Source organism: Heterocephalus glaber, unplaced genomic scaffold (assembly GCF_053883595.1).
Source record: "Heterocephalus glaber isolate CG9 unplaced genomic scaffold, H.glaber_assembly_v1.0 deba00000281, whole genome shotgun sequence".
Lineage (NCBI taxonomy): Eukaryota > Metazoa > Chordata > Mammalia > Rodentia > Bathyergidae > Heterocephalus > Heterocephalus glaber.
The window spans coordinates 15371768-15393042 of record NW_028258139.1 but is presented as its reverse complement, the minus strand read 5'-3'; the positions used below and the strand labels follow the sequence as shown (position 1 = coordinate 15393042).

The window sequence follows — 21275 nt, the reverse complement described above, 5'->3', positions numbered from 1 at the left end:
CCAGCCCCTAACCTTTTAAGATTTTTATCAATTTTTAAGTATATGTAGTCAAAAAAAAGGGCACAGGGCAGATCCTGGGAAGAATATAAAAGGTAACCAAGATGATTACCCAGGTGTGGTGATGCACACCTGTAATCCTAGCACTACTGGAGGCTGAGGCAGGAGGATGGCTAGTTCAAGCCCAGCATGGGCAATTTAGTGACAACCTGACCCTGTCTCAGAATTAACAGTAAAAAAAAGGGCTGGGGATACAGTTCTGTGTGAAGGCTCTGGGTTCAATATCCAGTATAAGAAACAAAGTAACCAAGGGGTTTACAACAATAGGAGGAAGGGAGACAGGCAGAGAGAGCCACAAGGCAAAACACACTGTGTGCTATAAAGAACAAAACAGACTTTCTCTTGGGTTTCTCAGAATTCCCTTAAATTTAACATGCCTGCACCAGAAGCTCAGCCTCACTGCTCTTCCCCACTGCCATGCAGGACACCAGCTTCTGCACACCCACCCTCCCTCAGGCTCTGTGACCACAACCTGTCACCTGCTGCTCAGCTCCCTGGGGTCCTAGCACCCATGGCACCGCAAGCTCCCTCAGCAACACCTCAGCCCTGCGACCTCACTCAGGCCCAAGGCTGGAGCCCAGCCTCCATCCCACTCACTGGCCCACCTTCCTTCTGTTCTCAAAACGCACCCAGAACCAGGCAGTTGACCGGGGGAGGTTTTGGTTTGTAGCAGAATCAGAATATGAACACATCACGTGTCACCCAGTGAATGAACAGAGCCCAGGGATCAATGATCAACAGCAGGGGCAGCAAGGACAACCACAGCCCTGCATGCGAGGAAGACAATGCCAAAACAAACCCAGGAAGTAGCGCTCACAACAGGACAAGGCTCAGCTCGGCCTACTGACTCGCAGGCAATGCACACCACACAGAAAGAACCACTCCCTAAGCCAAAGGACACCATCACCACACCTAGGCCACAGGCATATGGCTGCCCAACCTGGCCTTCGTCTCCCACAATAAACAGCGAGGCCAGGGCAGAACAGGGAAAAAGGTCCAGGTCCTGACAGCCTGATTCAATCCACATGGAAACCACAACACGTGAGGGACTGGTGTGACCGGGACGGCACCTGGACCAGTGAGCATCACCGCCAGGTTACATGAGGAGGGGTCACACCGCGAAGCCTTCCAGAGCAATGTCACAGGGGGACACGGCAGTGCACAAAGAACTGGTGACTTCCTGTCCTCACCTCACCTGGGCCCTGCCCTCTCTGGGGCTGCCATCAGGCCTGCCTGCCTCTAGTCCTTGCTCTTTCCTCATGGGGTGCACAGACCGCAGGGCTACCTACCCCAGCCAGTCCAGCCCTACACTCTCATGGGGCACTTTGCTCTGTGGCACATACCAGGCATACTTTCTACTCACTTGCTCGAGTCTGGGCTGTCCATGCGGCGTGGAGAGCTCAGCTTTCTTTTCCCTTGGTTCTAGCCAGAGTTCCACCTACTACCTATTATTCCATGCCAGGTCCTGCAATGGCTGGCAATGTCCACAGTGTTTTCCTCAGATGATCCCAAGAAAATGCCTTGCACTGCTCGAGGGAGCTGAGGACTGGGAACCTCCCCTTGGGGGGTGCTCCTGGCTGCTCATCCTCCAAAAGCTTTCCACACCAGCAGCTCAGTGTATGTTGTGATCAGGCACCATGAAAAACCCCAAGGTCCACGTGGCTGCTCTCATAGCGACCCACAGCGTTAACACTCTCTAAGCTGCACATTGCCCCAGGAAGCAGGAGCACACAGAGGGACCAGGGCAACGTTCCAGGGGCCACTCTACAGCCACCCAGGGAAACCACAGCAGCTGACACTGCCTGTCAGTCCCGCCTGCTATGACAGGGTCATGATCCAGGGACAGGACTGGTACACTTTTGGTGATTCTCTGACTGCAGGCAAGGCTGGTCCACAACCCTGGCCAGTACCAATCTGCACGTGCACCACAACCTGCACCCACCAAGGTCTACACCAGCACACGCCAGGGACACAAGCCTGAGCACAGAGCCACGGTACTCTCCTGTCCTGGAGTCAGACCTTACAAAGCAGCATGGACGCCAAGACTGTAGGGGGTGTTATAATTTGGAGACATGCTTTGGTAAAACTTTTCCTTCCCTGCTTTCAAAGTATGCTTTCAAAGTAAAGAGCCAGAGGTCAACAAAGAGCATAGAACAGGAAGAACACCTACCCACACTTCTGCCTTCTATAGGAAGGTGAGGCGGGATGCCCAGGTGCAGGAAATAATGACTGCAGCAGATGCGTGATGACCAGCAGGCCATGCACATGGTGGGCATCTATACTGTGCCTGCGTCACCCCACCTGACCTCAGCCCACCACCCCGGATTCCCATTTCCTCTGATGAAGAGGGGGATCCTGCAGCCCTCACATTATATTCAGCTTCTTCCTTTGCTCCCCTCTCCCACTTTTTTTTTTTTTTTTGGTACCGAGGATCAAACTCTGGTCCTTCTGCTTGCGCAGCAGGCAGCGAAACCACTGAGCTAAATCCCCGGCCCCCTCACTCTTTACTTGTATTACCCTAATAACTCCTTTATTTCTACAAATATAATAAGAGATGCCACCACGTGCTCACTCTAAGGCCTGGGGAAATTGCTTTCTGGGAACCTGACTCTATTTCCTCATTCACTGTTCAACTGGCTGCACCCAAGGACCCAGGCTCAAGGGAGAAGGGCATCCAGGACCTGAGGAACACCAAGTGCTATACAAAGGGCCAGCAGTCACTGTGACTCCAACTCTAGTGAGCCACCCAAAGTAGTGCCCTAAGACCACAGAGCCTGCCCCGCTGTGAGCCCACTTACAACAAGCCTGACCCAGGGAACAGGCACAGCCCTGCCACTAGCAGAGCAAAAGGAATGGCCCAAGTGCAGCACACCCACAGGTCCTCAGATGACAAGAGCAAATGCGCTGGGCCCAAGCTCCTCCACAACACCTGGAGACAACATATGAAAGATAAAATCCCAACAGTTGATTTCACTTTATGAGTCAAACCTGACAAAACTATGACCTATGGACCTTAGTTTTGTTACCCTTTTAGGTGTACCTGCCAGATCAAACTCCCTAAACTAACTCCTCAATACGTATCAGAATGCAGAGCAGAAACACCCAAAAATAATGTGGAAAACTACAAATACGTTGTCCTTGAATTACCACTGCAGCAAGACTCTCAGGAGATGGATGTTGCTTACACAATGCCATAATTCAGTCTTTTTTCCCCCTCCTTTTTCCATTTCTGGCAATTGAACTCGGGGAGTACTGAGCCATATCCCCAACTTTTTAATTTAGAGCAGAGTCTCCCGAAGTTACCGAGGTTGACCTCCAACTTGTGATCCTCCTGCTTCAGCTTCCTAGGTAGCGGGACTAAAGAGACCACTACACCTAGACAGCTTTTTTTTTTCCTCCAAAGATAGGGATGGAAACTAGGGCCTCATGCTTGCCAGGCAAGTGCTCTCTACCACTGAGCTACAGTCCCAGCCCGGTTATTTACAGTAAGAGGGATTTGGGTTAGAAGTCTCTTGAATTCCTGGGTCTAAGCTTGCTACAGTTGTTTGGTTTGGGCCACAGATTCTGTTGCTTTTTTTCTTTTTGGTACCAGGGATCGAACTCGGGACCTTGGGCTTGCACGGCAGGCGCCAGAACCGCTGAGCTAAATCCCCGGCAGGCCACAGATTCTGAACCACGGACATAACAGAGTTTCCACTGCACTTGCTGAGCCCCAACAATACCCTTAAAGGTCCTTTCTGCCCAATTCTCAGTGAAGCAGTGGACAAGCCACAGTTCCAGCCACCTAGAACCCCCAAGTGCCCCGAGAACCATGGCCATGAATCCAAGCTTTAAGTTTGTTTTCTCATTAAGAGTGCTACAGTCAGACTGCTTTGAGTCCATCAAGAGGGAGCCCTTGCTGGGATACCCAACTTGCCAGCCCCACACCAGGCCCCCACCTCCTGGGGAGGCTCTCAAGTTTCTGGCATGGGCTCCTGCCACTGCTGACCACACACACTCCCTGGGGTCTGCTCTGACCCCTTTCTACCTCCTGTCCTCACTACTCCCAGCACTGGGGGGCCCCAGCCCTACCCAATGCAGCCACCTGGGACCTATGCCATACCTACTTCCGAGGTCTTCAGGGGCAGACTGGGAAAGGCCTTCAAAGGACTCTGGATCCACTCCCCAGGCCCAGCCAGCTCGGGCCCAGGGCAGCTGACTTGATGCCACCCATGGCAGTCCTGAGTGAGGTACATCCTGCCAACCCCATACCCCAACCCTGAGCACACCTGCAATTTCTCCTTGCCGCTTCCATCTCCATCCACGTACCTGCAGCACACCCCTCCCCGTAGAGCGGCTGGAATGACCTGTCTAGAACACGGCTGACCACCTGACCCTCCACCACATTTGGGAAGCAGAGGAAACTTCTGCACCTGCACACCACTTTCCTGTCTGCGCCCGTGCGGAAACGTCCTGAGCCTCTTCCTCCCCACTTTCTTGGGAACACCAGGAGGGTCTCACAGCCACAGCCCACCAGTCTACCAGGGAAGCATGCCTGACCTTCCCAGATTCCATGACAAAAAACTTCCCAGACCCCAACTCCTCTCTTTAGACAACCAATAGCACTCAGCTCCCAAGCCCCAAACACTGGGGAGTCCTCACTCCCACACTGCAGCTCTACAGCGCCCTCCTCAACCCTGAGCAGCAGCATCCACTTCCCCCACAGCCCACCTCCAGGAGCACCTCTTGCTAACCACGTACCCCACTGCCTAGGGCCAGGATGGGCAGGGACAAGGGGCCAGCTCTCCAGGAGGCACACAACATGATCCCTTTGATTCCCTATAATACATAATATTCCACTCTGTGTCCCAACAGCACAGATACCTCTGGGACTGCTTGGCCCTGAAACCTTCAGTCTACTTTGAAAGATTAAACAAAAAATACTGCAGGCCAGGTAGGTGGGGGCCAAGCACTGCATGCTACATCTGAACCCTAGCTCCAGCCCTCTGCCTGCCCAGTAGCCTTCTTTTCTATCTCCAAAATTACCACACCCAAAGACACACTCTCAAGGGGAGGTGAAGAATGTGCCCATCTCCTTCAGCCCCTGCAGACTCCCTACTCAGGACTGTGATGGCCCCTCTGGAACCTCTCAAGACTCCACATTCCCACCCTCCCAACATGGCAAGGACCTCAGGAAGGGCAGAGAGAGCCCCTGAGGAGCCACACATGCTCCAGGTGTTCAAGCCACTATCTCTGAGCCCAGAATTAGCCTTAGCCAGAGACCTGCCGTCCTGAACCATGCATGGTCCTTGGTGTGCAACTAACAAGCTCCCCACTTCGCCTGCATGAGCCTCCACATGGATGATAAGCTGTATGGTCACTGAGTACAGCTCAATGTGGATGGTTATTTGGTTACAGAACAAGGACCAGAGAATAGTGGTTTCAGGCTCTTAAACTTGTGGAGAAATATGAATCGTGAGCTGGGGGCATAGCTCAGAGATAAACTGCTTGCCTGGCATGCATGAGGCCCAGGGCTCGAACTGCAGCACCATGGTGGTGGTGAGGGGGAGTGGGTAGGTAGGGGGGTAAGTGTAGCTCAAGGACCCTTTCACCACAGCAAGAGTGACTTGAACTGGGTGCAAGGAAAAGGACAGGCCTCGTTCAGGCCACCGTTGATGCATGCCATGACCCTCAACTGTGGACAACCTAGCAGAGTACAGACTGCTCAGGATCGGATGAGCAGAGAGGTGAGAAGGTCAGAAACCAGCCTCCTCTCTCCCGGACCAAAACTGGGGAGAGGAATCCATCTTATTTCAATAATTGTAAGAGATACATCAACCTTGATCCACAAGTCTCACTCCTATTTCTACACATCATGTCACTTCTGCTGAAAGAATACCACATAAAAATAGGATTCTGCTGCAACAGAGAGACCTGTCCAAAAACATCACTTTTGTAGGAATTCAGGTCATGAGCAAATGGGTCTCTAACCAGTTAACCGAATAGGGAAAGCAACCGAGGAAGGGGGATTTTAAACATGGGGCTCTTTCTAGTACTGATTAAACAAAGAAACATGGTCCCAGCAGTTGGGAGGCTGAGGGAGGAGGACTGCTGCAAATGTGAGGCCAACCTGGGCTACATAGTGAGTCCCAGGCCAGTTTGGACTGCATAGAGGGGACCCTGTCAGAAAGAAAAAGAAAGACAAGGGTGGAGATAAGAAGATACCTATTCTGAAGAAAAGATATTTTTAAAAACTTAGCTGTTTAGCTTTCAAGGCTCCAGTAAAGAGCCTTAGAAGAAAGAAACTCAAATTTATGTGTAAGCTTTTATTAAAATGCAGGATCTAGGGCTGGGGACTTGCCTCTGGCACTGTGTCTGCCTGGCAAGTGCAAGGTCCTGAGTTCAATTCCTAGTACAAAAAAAAAAATTCAGGATCTGAAACAACCAACTGCAATCATGTTCCTGAGAATGAGAGAACTGATGACCAGGGACATGTTTAAAATTACCTGCACTCTGCAAGCACACATATGTGCCGGGGATGGGATGATACGTCTGGATCTGCTTAAGAAAAATGGAAAAGGGCATTTTGGAAGTAAAGGTAGAAGATCCTACTAACCACTGAGGCTTGGTGATAAATGGATACGAAAGCACTGTACTGGTCACTCTACGTGTTTTAAAAATTATTTCACAAGCCGGGGATTTAGCTCAGTGGTTTAGCTGCCTGCTGGAAAAACGCAAGGACTCGAGTTCGATCCCCATACCAAAAAAAAAAAAAAAAAATTATTTCACAATAAAAACTCAAGAAATCAAGTCTAGGGCCGGGGATTTAGCTCAGTGGTTCCACCGACTGCCTCGCAAGCACAAGGACCCAAGTTCGATCCCCGGTACTAAAAGAAAGAAAGAAAGAAAGAAGGAAGGAAGGAAGGAAGGAAGGAAGGAAGGAAAGAAAGAAATCAAGTCTAGGCATGGTAGTGTATTCCTGTAATCCCAAAACTAGGGAAGCTGAGGCAGGAGGATCATCACAAGTTCAAGGCCAGCCTGAGCTACATGGTAAGTTAGTGAGTTGAAGGTCTGCCTGAACTACATATTGAGATGCTGTAAAAAACAAACAAACAAACCAAGTGTTACATTTCAAAGTTCCCAACAACAACTTACAAAATAAAACACCTTTTATCAAACTGGCATGCTAGAGTAGAAGGTTGCTTAACTTGCATCATGAAGAATAAACCAGGCCGGTGTTGTTAAAGCTTGACACAGAAACCAGAAGTTAAAACATAATACTGCTCCTTAAAACCGTAAAGACTTTAGGAGTCAAAGCTTTTACATCTTTTTCACATACTTACTTAAATTCTTCCCCAAGGTTTATGACAGACCCAGGGGAGACTGCACAAATACCACACCACCATGCTTGCAGCCCTGGCCAACAGGCAAAGGGCACCATCACTGGGAAAGGTGGGAGGACAGGGGTGCAGGGGGAATTAAGTGGTACTAGAAACCACAGAGAAAGCTGGGTAGTCTCAAAGTCACCACCCTGTTTAGACAACTCTCAGCCAAGTCTCAGATGTCACAGAGGTTACTGTGTAGCAAACCCACCAGAACTATAACAGCAGGAGTTTGAGCAAACCCACAGAAACCATCCCCTTGAGGAGGCAATTTCTTAGATACTGTTTAAAATCTTTAAGTGGAAAAAAATATCTACTGTAGTTGATCTATGGCGTTTCAGGGCCAGTACAGAATCCACATATCCTAAACTATTAATTCCTTCCAATTCTTCAGAAAAATGAAGAAACTGTAACATTCCTAACTTTACAGTGCAGATACTCATTTCACATATGTAACAGTATTTGTCTGTAACAAGCATAATACAAACCTACTGAACTCTATTTTTAAAATTAATATATTTAAACCAGGTATAGGGACACACGCTGGTAAACCCAGAACTCTAGGAGCCTGAAAGGCAGGAGGATCACAAGTTGGAGCCCTCCCTAGGCAACATAGTGACAGTAAGACCCTGTCTCAAAATAAACAATGGGGGATGTAGCTTAATTCGAAGGGCCTGAGTTCTATCGCCATCAATACACAGAGTAGTATACACAGTCCACCCATTGCTTCCTCAAGCTCTTACTTCAGTATTCCCTCAAATTAACTTCATAAATTGCTCAGTAACATACTATAATTGGAAGTAGCAAAACAATTTTAACTTTGCTACAATCGGATGGAATATCTTTTCATTATTCTAAACCAGGAAATATAAGCTGGCCTGAGGCGGCACACGCCTGTAATCCCAGCACTTAGGAGGCTGAGGCAGAAGCATCACTGTGAGTTCAAGGCCAGCCTGGGCTACATAGTAAAACCCTGTCTCAAAAACCAAAATAAATAGTGTTGGGGATTTAGCTCAGTGGCATTGAGCCTGCCTTGCAAGCACAAGGTCCGGAGTTCGATCTTAGGTACAAAAAATAATAATAATAAAAATAAACAATTTTTTAAAATTAGGAAATATAGTATTAAAGAGTCTTATTGAAGACATTGTATCCCAAACATTCCTTTTAAACAAAATTTAAAACTTTAATGTACAGAATAAAATTGTACCACAGCACAGCCTTGTAATTACAGCACACACACACACACACACACACACACACACACACACACTTGAAACTTGGGTTCATTCCTGTCCTGCCATTAGTTAAGAATTATCTGGGCCGGGGATTTAGTTCAGTGGTTTCACCGCCTGCTGCGCAAGCAGAAGGACCCGAGTTTGATCCCCAGTACCACAAAAAAAAAAAAAAAAAAAAAAAAAAGAATTATCCTACATTTACTATTTCCCAACCAAAAGTGTCTGATTAAAGGCTCTGTCTCTCACCAGGCCACCATGCAGGGGCCCATAACACAGCAGCCATCTTCAAAGCTGTTAGTGACCGGAAGCGAACCTGGAGATCCAGAGGGCTAATGCAGCAGACCAGCTGACAGCCCAGCGCTGGACACACAGTACACCATTCATCTGTTGCTTTCTCGAGGTCTTATTTATTTATTTATTTATTTATGGTACCGGGGATCTAACTCAGGTTCTCTCGCTTGCCAGGCAGGTGGTGGAACCACTGAACTAAATCCCCCACTAGAGCTCTTATTTTAGTTACAAGGAGGTGCCCATGGACTGGTCTAGTCCAGATCTAATAGGTATTTCTTACTGTGGGTCAAGGTCAAAAGACACTGAAAAGTCACTTTTCCAAGGAGGATACAGAGAATCAGATGTGGAATCAGACAGGTTGCTCTCACGCTTGCTGGCTCCATGACCTTGGTGGAGTTCTTAACCACTCTGAGACTCCACTGAGGGTCTTCAAAATGTCGAGCAGCACCAACTTCAGCAAGCTCACTGGATCAAACAGAATGCATAAGGTGGAAGGAAGCATGACTTTCTCCAAGGTTCTTCACTTTTTCCAGGCCTCCAACTTTTAAACCGATAACCTGAAAAGGCCTACAGCTTCACCGCTCACACCTGCCAGGTTCCTTTACAGCTAGGCTGGAAGATTCCCACACTACTTAGGGCTGCCTGGCTCCTCCACTTGGGGGAGGGGGTAGCTGCCTGAGCTCCCCAGACACCAACAGCTGCCCTGGGGACTGTGGAGCCTCCCAGGCCCAGGGTTAAACCCTTTCTTCAACCGAACTACTGAGAACCCAGAAGGGTTTGCAAGTCGGTCAGAGAGCCTTGGAGAAGCTTTCTAAGTGAAACGGGGGGCGGGGGGGGGGGGGCACGGAGCTAACTGTGCACAGACACAGCTGCGGAGCCACCGTGCAGGGATCCAAGGAGATCAGGAAGGTTTCTAAACCCCAGGATCCGGAGCAGGTCTAGAGAGGAAGGGGTCTATGAAGCTCCCAGCACTGGACCAGGTAGACAGGCCGGGGGTTAGCGCGAGGACTGGAGTCTGGCGGACAAAGGCGATCAGGCGGGCAGTGCCCCGTTCCAGTGGCGGGGCAGCCGGGAAATTTTGGAGCCACGTGCCCGGCAGGAGAAAGCGAAAAAGCATCAGAACACTTGACTGTTTTCTTGGCCGAGCAAGTTAACGGCCCCTCCACTCTCCGTTGAAAATGGGGGGCGGGGGGAGTGTTGTTACCGCTTTAAGTTTTTTGGAACTTTACCAAGGAGAGGCTGACTAGTAAGAAGGGTGCTAAAGCTGCCGACACATCTCCTTACCTCTCCTAGTAAATTGTAAAAGGCAATTAGCACTTGAACAAGCAGGATGGCGCGTGTGGAATGAAAATGAGCCGCGCTCGCAGTGTCAGGGATTTAAGGGTTCCGCTCCCCATCCCTTCCAGCCACCGACGGGAACTGGCCCGAATTCGGCACCCGACTCCGCTCGGGAATGGGCGGCCGAGGCACCGGCGGGAGGCCGAGGGCGCCGCGCTCCAGGCCCCAGGCTCCCGCCTGGCCCGCGCGGCGAGGAGGGCGCCGGCCTCGGCCTACCGCGGCCCCCGCCCGCCGGGGCGCAGGCCCGAGGCGCCCGGAGGCCCAGGCCGCGCGGGGCGCCCGACCGCTGGCGGGGCCCGGAGGCCGGGGCTGCACGTCCGCCCCGCGCGGGCTTCGGACCCGGACCCGGACCCGGCCGCCCACTGCCGCACGCCGCGCAGGACTCACCGGGGCCGGCTCCCGAGTACATGGTGGCGCCGCCGAGGGGCTCCGGGGCCGAGGGCGGCCGCCGCGCCACGGGCCCCGACGCCGCGAGCCGCGAGGGAGCCGCCGGCCTCTCGATCCGCCCCGGCGCGGCCGCCTCGCCAAACAGGTTTACCCGACGCGGCCGGGGCGGCGGGCGGAGGCGGCGGCGGCGGCGGCGGCGGCGGCGGCGGCGGCGGCGGGCGGAGGGGGAGGGGGGAGGGGGAGGGGGGAGGGGCGGCGGGGCGGGGCCGGCGCGAGGCTGAGGCCCGAGGCTGCGCGCGCGGGCTGCGGGGCTGGGGGCGCGGGCGCGGAGCACCCGGGGCGAATCCTGGTCGAGCCGAGGGGGGCGGCGCGGGAGGAGACGTCTCGCAGCCCCTCAGGGAAACGACATTCTCCGCCCGCCGCGCGAGCCGGACTGCCTGGCCCTGCTCCCGGGGCCGCGCGGGGGACGGGGAGGCCGCTCTGCCCCGGCGTGGGGCCCGTCTGCCCGCGGGGCGCGCTCGGCTGGGCGTCCCGGCCTCTGCCTGGCGCCTTAAGTTACTAACGAGCTACGATTGCCGGGAAGCTCCCTCCCAACCCGGAGTTTGAACTTGATCACGGCCCGGCCCTCGCACACGACCACACCGCCACCTCCCGGCGCGGCCCGAGAACCCACGTAATCCATGTGAAGCACTTAGAAAGTACAGTAAGTTTTTGGCACATTTCAGCAGTGGTCGAGGGTCAGATGAACAAACCTTCCTCTGCCAGTGGTCAGAGGCGCCCCGCATCCTACACGCTGAGGCCGGGTGGACTCGCGCCCCCCGCCCCGGTACTCCCGTGTGCACGTCTGTCCCCCCCTCCACACACACACACACTTGTTGCTGGAATGCCCTTCCTCCTGCGCAAATGCTCCTGATCCTGCAGATCCCCTGAGCCCAACTGTTCTGGGAACCTTTTCTGGGGGAAGCCAGAGAGTGGTGACCTCCTTTCTCTCCTAACGGGTGGGTGAGTGATTTTGAAGACGAAGGTGATAAATGCTCCAAAGTTCGTCATCCTTTAACATATGCCCAAAAGCTGTTTGGTCCCTCATCCTGTAAAGTATTTATCTCTGTTTTGGGTGCAAGGCCCCATGTTGAAGATTTAAGCCAAAAGATAAACATGTGCCCTGCTTTCACCGAGCTCAGCATTCAGTCCATTTATTTGTGCTTAGCAGTCCCCAAGAATAGCCCTAAATAAGGTAGGAAAACCAGCACTCCCTGCAAAGACTCAAAAGAAATCCTTGTGTCTTCACCAAGTGGTTGATATAAATGGGTCCTCATAGCCTGATGTGGTGACACCTGTCAGCTACTTGGAAGGCTGAGGCAGGAGGATGGCAAGTTTGAGGCCAGCCTGGGCTACTTAGCACGACCCTGTCTCAGAATAATATAAAAGGGCTAAGGGAGAGCTCTTGCCTAGCATCCGTGAGATCCTGGGTTTAGTCCCCAGTACCAAAAGAAACCAACAAAAGAAGTCCTGAATGTATTTCTGAGCACCAGGAAGCCTGGATGGGAGTGGGTAGAATGCTTCGTCACACCCAGGCCTGGGCACCCCTTTGGGCACCCATCAGCCATCAGATGAGAAATGGGGCACAGTGTGTTGCAGAATGGAACCCAGCTGCGGAAGTGCTTACCCCACAGCCAAGTGTGGCAGTGAAGATGGATCTCGGCAAAGAGAAGCCCCCAGCCCCATGGGCGACTCCATTCATAAAAGGGCCAAAGCAGGCAAAATCAAATGACATTGTTTAGGTAGCCACTATAAAGTAGTTGACGTTTTATGTACTTTTCTTTGTTATATTGCATAATAATGTTTTTAAATGAGCAAGAATATTGTCACTCTTTGTGAACTGGGCAACCTCATAAAACTTTCCCAACTCCCAGATGTGTACTGTTCTGCCTCTGTCTCCTCAAACACTTACAAAACTGGCTTCTGCCCTAAACCTCTCAGAGGCCTAGTTGCTCTGCTGCCAGCTACTAGCGAGCAGGTGTGGGGAGGCTCAGTAAGGGGGAGCCAGGCTCTGGGAAACTTTGTTGCCAGGCTAGAATCTCTTAAACACTTCATTGTGTCACTTCTCGGCTGAGCACGGACACTGGGGCCCCCTGCTGGTGGAGGGACACCATTGAAGCCTGTCCTGGTCCCCTAACCCCAAACCCGGGTAGCACAAGCAATTACTGGGTTCAGGTCCTGCCTCCCGAGTGCTGGGACATAGGGTGTTCCGTTGCCTGCCCTTTTCCCAGATAAGCCTGTCCTCTCCCAGTACCAACTCCCTTGGGCAGTCCGAGCTCACACCCCTCCAGAGAGCTCTAGGTTCATGCCCCAAACCAAGGACCTCCCATCTGTCCTCCCAACCAGCTGTTCCTCTCACTGCTCCCCCACCAGGTTAACAGATTTGCCAGCCACACAGACTCCTGAACCCCTACCCCCAGCACTTTCACCTGCCCTCACCATCAGTGATTCTGTTTGCTCCGTGTGTTTGAGTGCTCTGGAGACAGAGCTAGAATCCCTCCAGTCCTGTGGCTCTGCTCCTCCATCCCCACTCCCACTTTGTCCAGCAGGGGGTGCCCATGGGTCTCTCTTCCTCCTTTTATAAAGCCACTACTGCAGTCACAGATCCCCACCCTCGTGGCCTAATTGATTCTAGTTACCTCCCAAATACCCTGCCTCCAAATACTGTCAATAAGCTGGGCATAGTGATGCATGCCTTCGATCCCAGCACTTGGAATGCTGAAGCAGGAGGATTGCCATGAGTTGGAGGCCAGCCTAAAATATGTAGTAAGCCCCTGTCCCAGAAACCAAAACAAAACAAAACAAAAAACCTACAAAAATAATATGAACTAATGGTGGGTAGCACATGAGAAGATGCCCAATAAAAATGGGCACGGTGACTCTTACGTGAAATAAATAGGACAAACGTGTAAATACCGAATAGTTTCTCTGGTGTGAGAAACTGAAAGTGTAAATAAGGATGAAAATGAATAATTGATAGTTTGAAATAGGAAGAAAAGGTCCAAAGGGGTAGGGGAAGTGGGAGGGTTAGGGGAAAGAAAAGAAGGGAAAGGAAAAAATGGAAACAAAGTCTTTGTAAATAGGGAAGGGTGGAGGGGGTGAAGGGAGGGCAGGGGAATGGGGAAAAAGTAAGAACCAAGATACATCTTGTAAAGGTACAAGTTCGCAATGATGAATGTAACTGTATTGTATACCTAAAATGTACCAATAAAGGAATCTTTAAAAAATGGGCATGGTGCCACACACCGGTAATCTCATCACTGTGGGATCACAAGTTCAAGCCCACCCTGGGAAATTTAGTGACCTAACTGTACTCTGATTTAAGAGGGGGGGGGATGCTGAAGACATAACTCAGTGCAAAGGCCTTAGGTTCAATCCCCAGTAGCACAAAAACAAACAAAACAAAACAAAACATGGTAACTGACCAACAGGAAAATGCAAATCAAAACCACACTGAGAAAATAATACATGCCTAAGCTGTGGAGAAACAGAATGGTTCATGCATTGCTGGTGGGATGTCCCTACAGCCTCTAAGGACGCGGTTTGCAGGAAACCAACCATGCAGCCACCTTGTGACCTGGCAGCTGCACTCCAGCACATTTGTCCCTGTCAGTGATGATTTTGTTTATGCACAAATCTGTGTATGAATGTTTATTGCAACTTTTTTGTAATGTCCCCAAACAAGACACAAGCAGATGTCTTTCAGTGGACGAAGGATTAAATGAACAGCGATGCAACAGAAAGAGATGAACCACTGAATGCACAGCTACTTGGGTAAAGCGCAAAAGTTATGCAGGGTGAAAAACATCAATCCTAAAAGGTCACGTACTGTGCGGTTCCATTTATGCAGTGTGCTCAAACTAACAGTTACAGAAGTGGAGAGGACAGATCAGGCATTAAGGGCACGAAGGAGGAAGTAGGTGTGGCCACAGAAGGGCCATGTTTGGGAATCCTTGTGGTGTAGTGAGTTCTTTGTGACTGGGGATTGAACCCAGGGCCTCAAGTATGCCAGGCAAACACTACCACTGAGCTACATCCCCTGCCCTCTGGTGTGGTGAGTTCTGTACTCGGTTGTGTGGCTGTCACTGTCCTCTTTGTGCTGTGGTACCACAGTTTTACAAGATGTTACCACTGGGCACAGTAGGTAAAGGCTACCCAGAATCTCTATTATTCCTTATACCTGCATGTGAGTCTGCAATAAATAACTAAATAAATTTAACTTTAAAAAGCACTTAGCTGGGGGATGTAGCTCAGATTCTTTTATTTTCTTTTTGTGGGCTTTTTCTTGTTTTTTGGAGACAGGAGGATCTTGCTAGGCAGTTCAGGCTGTCCTTGAACTCACTATGTAGCCCAGGCTGGCCTCGAACTTTCAGCAATTTTCTTGCTTCAGCCTCCCAAGTGCCAGGATTAAAGGAGTGGACCACTATGCCCAGCTTTGTTTTATTTTGTTTCCAGGCCAGTCTATTTATTTTCATTTACATTAGAAAATATGAGACCAGACTGGGATTTAGCTCAGTGGTTCCACCGCCTGCCCTGCAAGCGCAAGGACCAGAGTTTGATCCCTGGTCCCCCCCAAAAAAGAAAAGAAAATATGATACCCTCCTCTTTGCTTGATTTTTGTTTTGTTTTGTGACAGAGTCTCACTATGTAGTCCAGGCTGGCCTTAAACTTCATGATCTTCCTGCCTCAGCCTTCCAAGTGCTGAGATTACAGGCAGGTACCACCTCACCCAGCTCAGATTTCTTAAAACAAATAATGCTAGGGGCCAGGGATTTAGCTCAGTGGCACCCTGCCTGTCTTGCAAGTGCAAGGTCCTGAGTTTGATCCCTTGTACCTCAAAAAAAAAAAAAAAGACAAATAATGCTACCTTGAAGTACAACACAGGGGGAGGGGGCGGTCAGTGGTAGAACACTTGCCTAGCATGCATGGGACCACAGGTTCAGTCCCTAGCAGTGTGGTGGACCAGAGGATATGGCGAAGTACTCATTTGAATTCACTGGGGAAAAATGGTTTGTTAGAAAATTATATCCTAGGGATGCTGCACACACTTATAATCTGAGATGCTCATTAAAATGAAGTAAGAGAATCACAAGTTTAAGGTTGGCCTGGGTAATTTAGTGAGATCCAATCTCAAAAAACAAAACAGAAATGACATTTCATCCAGATATACCATTTCTGGGTATATTCCTGAAAGAATTAAAGTCGGTAGACTTTATGGCTGTGTTTAGATGTCCCTCCAAAGCCTCATGCAGATGACGTGGTGGTTACTGTTTCAGAGGTGGGCAAATCTGGAGGGTGTGATGCTGGGATTAAGGGCATGTGATTACTAAACCAGTACATGTGAGTGATTGATATGGCCCCACCCTAATCCCAATAGCCTGGAATGGGATAAAAGGGGCAGAAAGGCACTGTTAAGCTCTCCTGTTGCTTTTGCTGTCTTCTGCCACCATGAACTATTACCCCCTGCCACTCTGCCTTGGAGCCAGCCGATTATGGACTGAAACCCCTACAAACTGTCAACCAAATAAACCTTTCCCCCTTTAACTTTGGGTGTTGGGTATTTTGTCTCAGCAACAAGAGAAAAGTAACTAAGACACCAAGGTATGTTAAATGCATGTACCAATTTACCAAAATGAGCCTCACAATTCAATATTATAAACATGCATAAGTAAATAAATGAATAAATAAAATAAATGGGGCTGAAGATTTAGCTCAGTGATACAGCACTTGCCTAGCATGCATAAGGTCCTGGGTTCTATTCCCAATACCATAAAAAAATTTTTTTTCATTGAATTAGTAATATTTTTTCTATTCCTCAAAAGACATCATGAAGTTGGGTGTGGTGGCAGATGTCAGCACTTGGGAGGCTGAGTCAGGAAGATTGCTGGGAGTTGGAGGCCAGCCTTGGTAACGCAGTGAATTCAAGGCCAGCCTGAGCTACATAGTGAGACCCTGTCTCAAACCACTCCCCTGTAAAAAAAAAGTAATTAAATTCTGAAGCTGTGATAATGGTGTTTTGATTATGTCAAGATGAAAAGGAACCTTTCTCTTTTAGAGAATCATTCTGAAATATTTTCAAACACTGAGAAGCTCCGATGGCTGGAATTTGCTTCAAAGTAAGGAGAGAAGGTGCTCACAAAAGGCCAGCAGTAGACACATGGGGGCTCATTACACTGTTCTGTTTCTGTATATATTAAAATCTTCAGTGTAAATATGTTGAGAGCCATTCTGTATAAATTTCGGGGGAAAAATCATCTCACAATTAAATTATGATTAGGGCTGTTTGAAGCTTAGTGTCCTTGCCCGAGAGCAGGCATGTGCGGAAACATAACTCTGTTTTACTTCTGGTCACAGCTGTGGGCTCAGTGGTCCGGTGATGCTGTGATGCTCAAGGGCAAGATTCCATCAGCTGAAAACATCCTGGTTCTTTGAGAACCGAGTAGTAATAAAAAAAAGAAGGGTTTCACTTGGGAGGGACGAATTACTTATCAGTTTAACTCCTCCCTCCTGCTATTGTAAGAATGTTTTGCCTGTCTCACATCTTCATCAGCATAAGATCCTCAGCAGCAGGATTACCTCCGCCCTCTGAGTCACCTGAGCTCCTCTGGATTATTGTGTAAACCCAATAAATAGTGGCAAGCTGGAGCCTCCTCTCTGAGGCACTGACCTCCCAGACCCCCATATACTTTGAAATTACGCAAGTCTCTATTGTTTTTCTTTAGCCCTCACTGTCCCACTTTCTAAGCAGTCAGAGGATTGACCACCCTCTGACATAAATAGTTTTAAGAAAAAGCATCATAAAAAGAGTGGAGTTGGGTTGTGGCGTATGCCTGCAATCCCAGCACTCTAAGGAGGTTGACATAGCAGGATCCCAAGAGTCCAGACTAGGCAATTTAGTGGCTTAGTGAGACTCTGTCTCAAGTAAATAAAAAAGGACTGGGGATGTGGCTCAGTGCAAAGGCTCTGGGTTCAATCCCCAGTACAGAAAAAAGGAAGGAAGGAAGAAAAGGAAAGAAAGAAACAACAAAAAAGAGGGTCTGGGGCTGCAGTTCAGTAGGAAGGCGGGGTCTCGATCCCCAGTACCCCTGCCGCACACACACAAGCAAGAGTAGGAAACAGCGGGTACCACAGTGCACACCTGTAATTCTAGTTATTTGGGAGGCTGAGGCATGAGGATGGAGAGTTTGAGACCAGCCTGATATTGAGACCTGGTCTCAAAAGAAAGTAAAGCGTTGGAGATGTGGCTCAGCAATAGAATATCCCTAAGTTTGATCCCAGTGCCACACTCACATTCCCTCTCGCACGTGAGTGGGAAACAGCCACAGAATCAGAGAAAATATTTGTACCCTACACATAGCCAATAATAAAAACTCACCTGGAATATTTAGGAACATTTTATTTTTTATTAATAAGTTTTAGTTTATCCGTTTCTCCCCTTCAAGCCCATTCCCCTCCCTATGTACAAAAGCTTTGTTTCCATTTTTTCCTTCTAGAAAATTTCATTTTTTTAAGGAAGAAAAGTGACAATCCAATAGAAAAATAGATATAACCCTTGAATAGACACTTCAGAGAAAAACTGGAATGGTCAGTACACATGTGGAAGGGTGCTGGGCTCATTTGTACTCAGGGAAGGTGGTATTTTTATCACAGTCATGGGAGCCACCAGCTGGGGGGTCTGGAGCCTGAGGAAGGGACATCTGACTGGCCTGTGGCAGCGTCTCTCTCTCTCTCTCTCTCTCTCTCTCTCTCTCTCTCTCACACACACACACACACACACACACACACACAGCTCACACCCACCCTTCCATCACTCTAACTCCATTGCTGTGTCCACTGCTGGTGCCTCCCACAGACCCCTCCTCATCACCTCCTGCCCAGTGCTGACATCTACACCCCACGGGCCCCATCCCACCCCATTTCCAGTCTCCAAAGGACATTTGATGGTGTCACTCCATGTCACGTGTTCTGCCACCCTCCTGCCTGTAGGGTCAAGACAGACTGTGTGGCCTTGTCTCTTAAAACATCGCCACACAGCCTGGAGTCCCACTGCGGGCCCCACCACCCAGCCCCTGTGTCACTTGTCCTCGCTGTACCTCTAGCCTGGAGCTGAGAGTCTGAGGAAAGGCCAATCAGGATGGCAGCTGTAGAGTTCTCAGTTGGACCCTGAGTCTGTCCCTTATCAGCTCCACCTGGAGCCTGTGTGCCCTGTGGAGCCGTATGCAGTGGGAAGTGACTGCGTTTCCACGCACTTGATGCCCATGCCCAGCCCCACAATCCTGATGGGGTGGATCCCCCTGAAGAGGCGTGTACTGGATCCCATACACTGGGGGATTGGAATGTCACCCTCACTGAGAACTGGGATGACAGGGACCTCACAGGCCAGTGGACACTCTAAGTTGGGGCCCAACATTCACCCGAGTCCTGTCCTGGGATCCTGTGTCTTCCCCAAGGCCCATACACGGAAAAGGCCACTCAGGTGGAGGAGCATCTGGCCTCCGTGTAGTCATGTCGCAGCACTGGAAACCATAAGATGGGTGGCAGGGTCGCTGTTTCAAACCTCTTTGAGTGTGTGTACCGCCAAATTCGTGTGGGAGACCTGTCCTCCAAGGTGATGGGGGGCCTTTGGGAGGTAGGCAGGTCATGAGGGCAGAGCCTTTGTCAGTGGGATTAATGCCTTGAGGAAAGAGGCCCACAAAATCCACCAAGCAAGGACACAGACAGCAGCTGCCATCTGTGACCAGGAACCCTTCCCTCCGCTCACCCCTTCCTTCCCTTCCCATCCTTTCCCTCCTTTTCCTTTCCTTCTGGGGTTAGGGTCTTGCTCTGTTGTCCAGCGTGGTCTCAAAATCCTGGGATCGAGTGATCTTCCTGCCTCAGACTCCTGAGTATCTGGGACCATGGATCTGTACCACTATGCCTGGCAGCCCCATTGTCACTTGTTTGTAGCCACCCACTCTGTGGCATCTGTGACCCCAGCCCAAATGGACTGAGGCACTTACTGGGCTCTCATTGACAAGAGAAGAGTCCTGCTCAGGGCTTCTCGCAAAAGCAGTCTGAGAGTGATTTCTGGAGAGGGACAACCCCACAGCCCACCCAAACTTGCACTATTAAGAGACATGTTCAGTCACCATTAGTAAATATTGGCATAGTGAGCTTCTGCTGGCATGCGTGCCTGTTCCAGATTCCACAGGTGGGAAACTGAGGCAGAGGGACTGTACAGTGGATGTTGAACCCAATAGCTAGGTCTACATGTGCCGCCGGCTCCCTACCACAAGGTGGAGTGGGCCCAGCACACCAATGTGCGCTCTGGTTGGTTTCTGGGCTCCTGCTGACTTAGAACCACTAAATGCACTTGGCATCCGTAGTCTTGGAACAGTTTTGTTCACAAACCTACGATCTGAAACAGTCTTACCCCTCTCACACATTAAGCTGACACCTAAAATATTACATAAGTTTAAATAGTTACAAAGAATACCACTTCTGGCATATTGTAAATATTGACACAGAAAAAGTAAAACTGTCATATCACTTTAAAGAGTGTAACCAGATGGAATATAAATACCACATCAATTTGATGTCCCACGTAATCTGTTCAAACACCCCAGGCTCCTCCTCCTCTTTAATGTGTACAATATTTTATACTTGTGGAACCCATATTCCCATTTTAATTCTTCCACAAGTGTTTATCCTCGGGTAACACTGTTACATCTGAAAATCTCATTGATTACATAGTTCTCTACAACAAAATGTATAGATAAGAGGGCTGGAGGTATGGCTTGTTGGCAGTATGCTTGCCTAGCATGAGCAAAGCCCCGGGTTCAATCCCCAGGACTGTAAAAACAAACAATAGTATATATAAATTGAAATCTCAAATTTGTTTGATTTCCTCCAAGGCTCCAAGTGTTAGAAAACATTCCTGTTTGCGTCTCATACAATTATCAGTACACAATTGATATATTACAAATTTGGGGTAATAATGATTATCTGTGAAAAGTATGATTTTGTTGGAAACATATTTCTTTCTCTTTCTCCCTCTTCTTTTTACTTTGTAGTGCTGGGATCCAACTGGAGCCTGTGCGGCATGTGATCTACCACTGAGCTGGACCCACAGCCCTGCAAGGCATCTTTTCAGAAAGAAAAGAGCTGGCCTTTCTTTTTCTCTTAGCTCTCAGAGCCAGGGAAGAGCCAGATGATGTATGGCTGGGTGGGGACAGGGCTCTGCATAAATTCTCTCCCTATTTCCTACATTTGTGACATCAGTCGTGAGACAAAGTGGCAGGTGGAAGTGGGAAGGAATTCCGTCACAGATGCTGCTGGATTCTGAGCCTTAGGCCCAACCCCGCAGGACCTTTCCTACCAACAATGGTGGGTAAGGGTCTATCCCACCTACCAGGGGTCAGAAGCCAAGAAGTAGAAATCCCTGGCTTTCAAAAGCATCTTTGTGATCCTAATTGGGTGTGGCCATCTGCAAGAAAGCTGTGGTAGATTGAACTACTGTCCAGAAGCAATCATGCCCCCTCCCTGGGAGCAGTTTCTTTCTTTCTTTTTTTTTTTTGGTACCGGGGAT

At 49.7% G+C, this 21275-nt stretch overlaps 1 protein-coding gene across 1 annotated transcript in view; it reads right to left on the bottom strand.

Moving 5' to 3' along the window:
* The window catches only part of Ago2 (argonaute RISC catalytic component 2), a 112477-nt gene extending 101572 nt beyond the window's left edge, over positions 1-10905 (bottom strand). The window contains exon 1 of the mRNA XM_087187159.1: positions 10670-10905. Coding sequence (XP_087043285.1) covers positions 10670-10691 — 22 coding nt within the window. The 5' untranslated portion in view covers positions 10692-10905. The remainder of the gene's footprint in view (positions 1-10669) is intronic.
* Positions 10906-21275: the final 10370 nt, after the last annotated feature.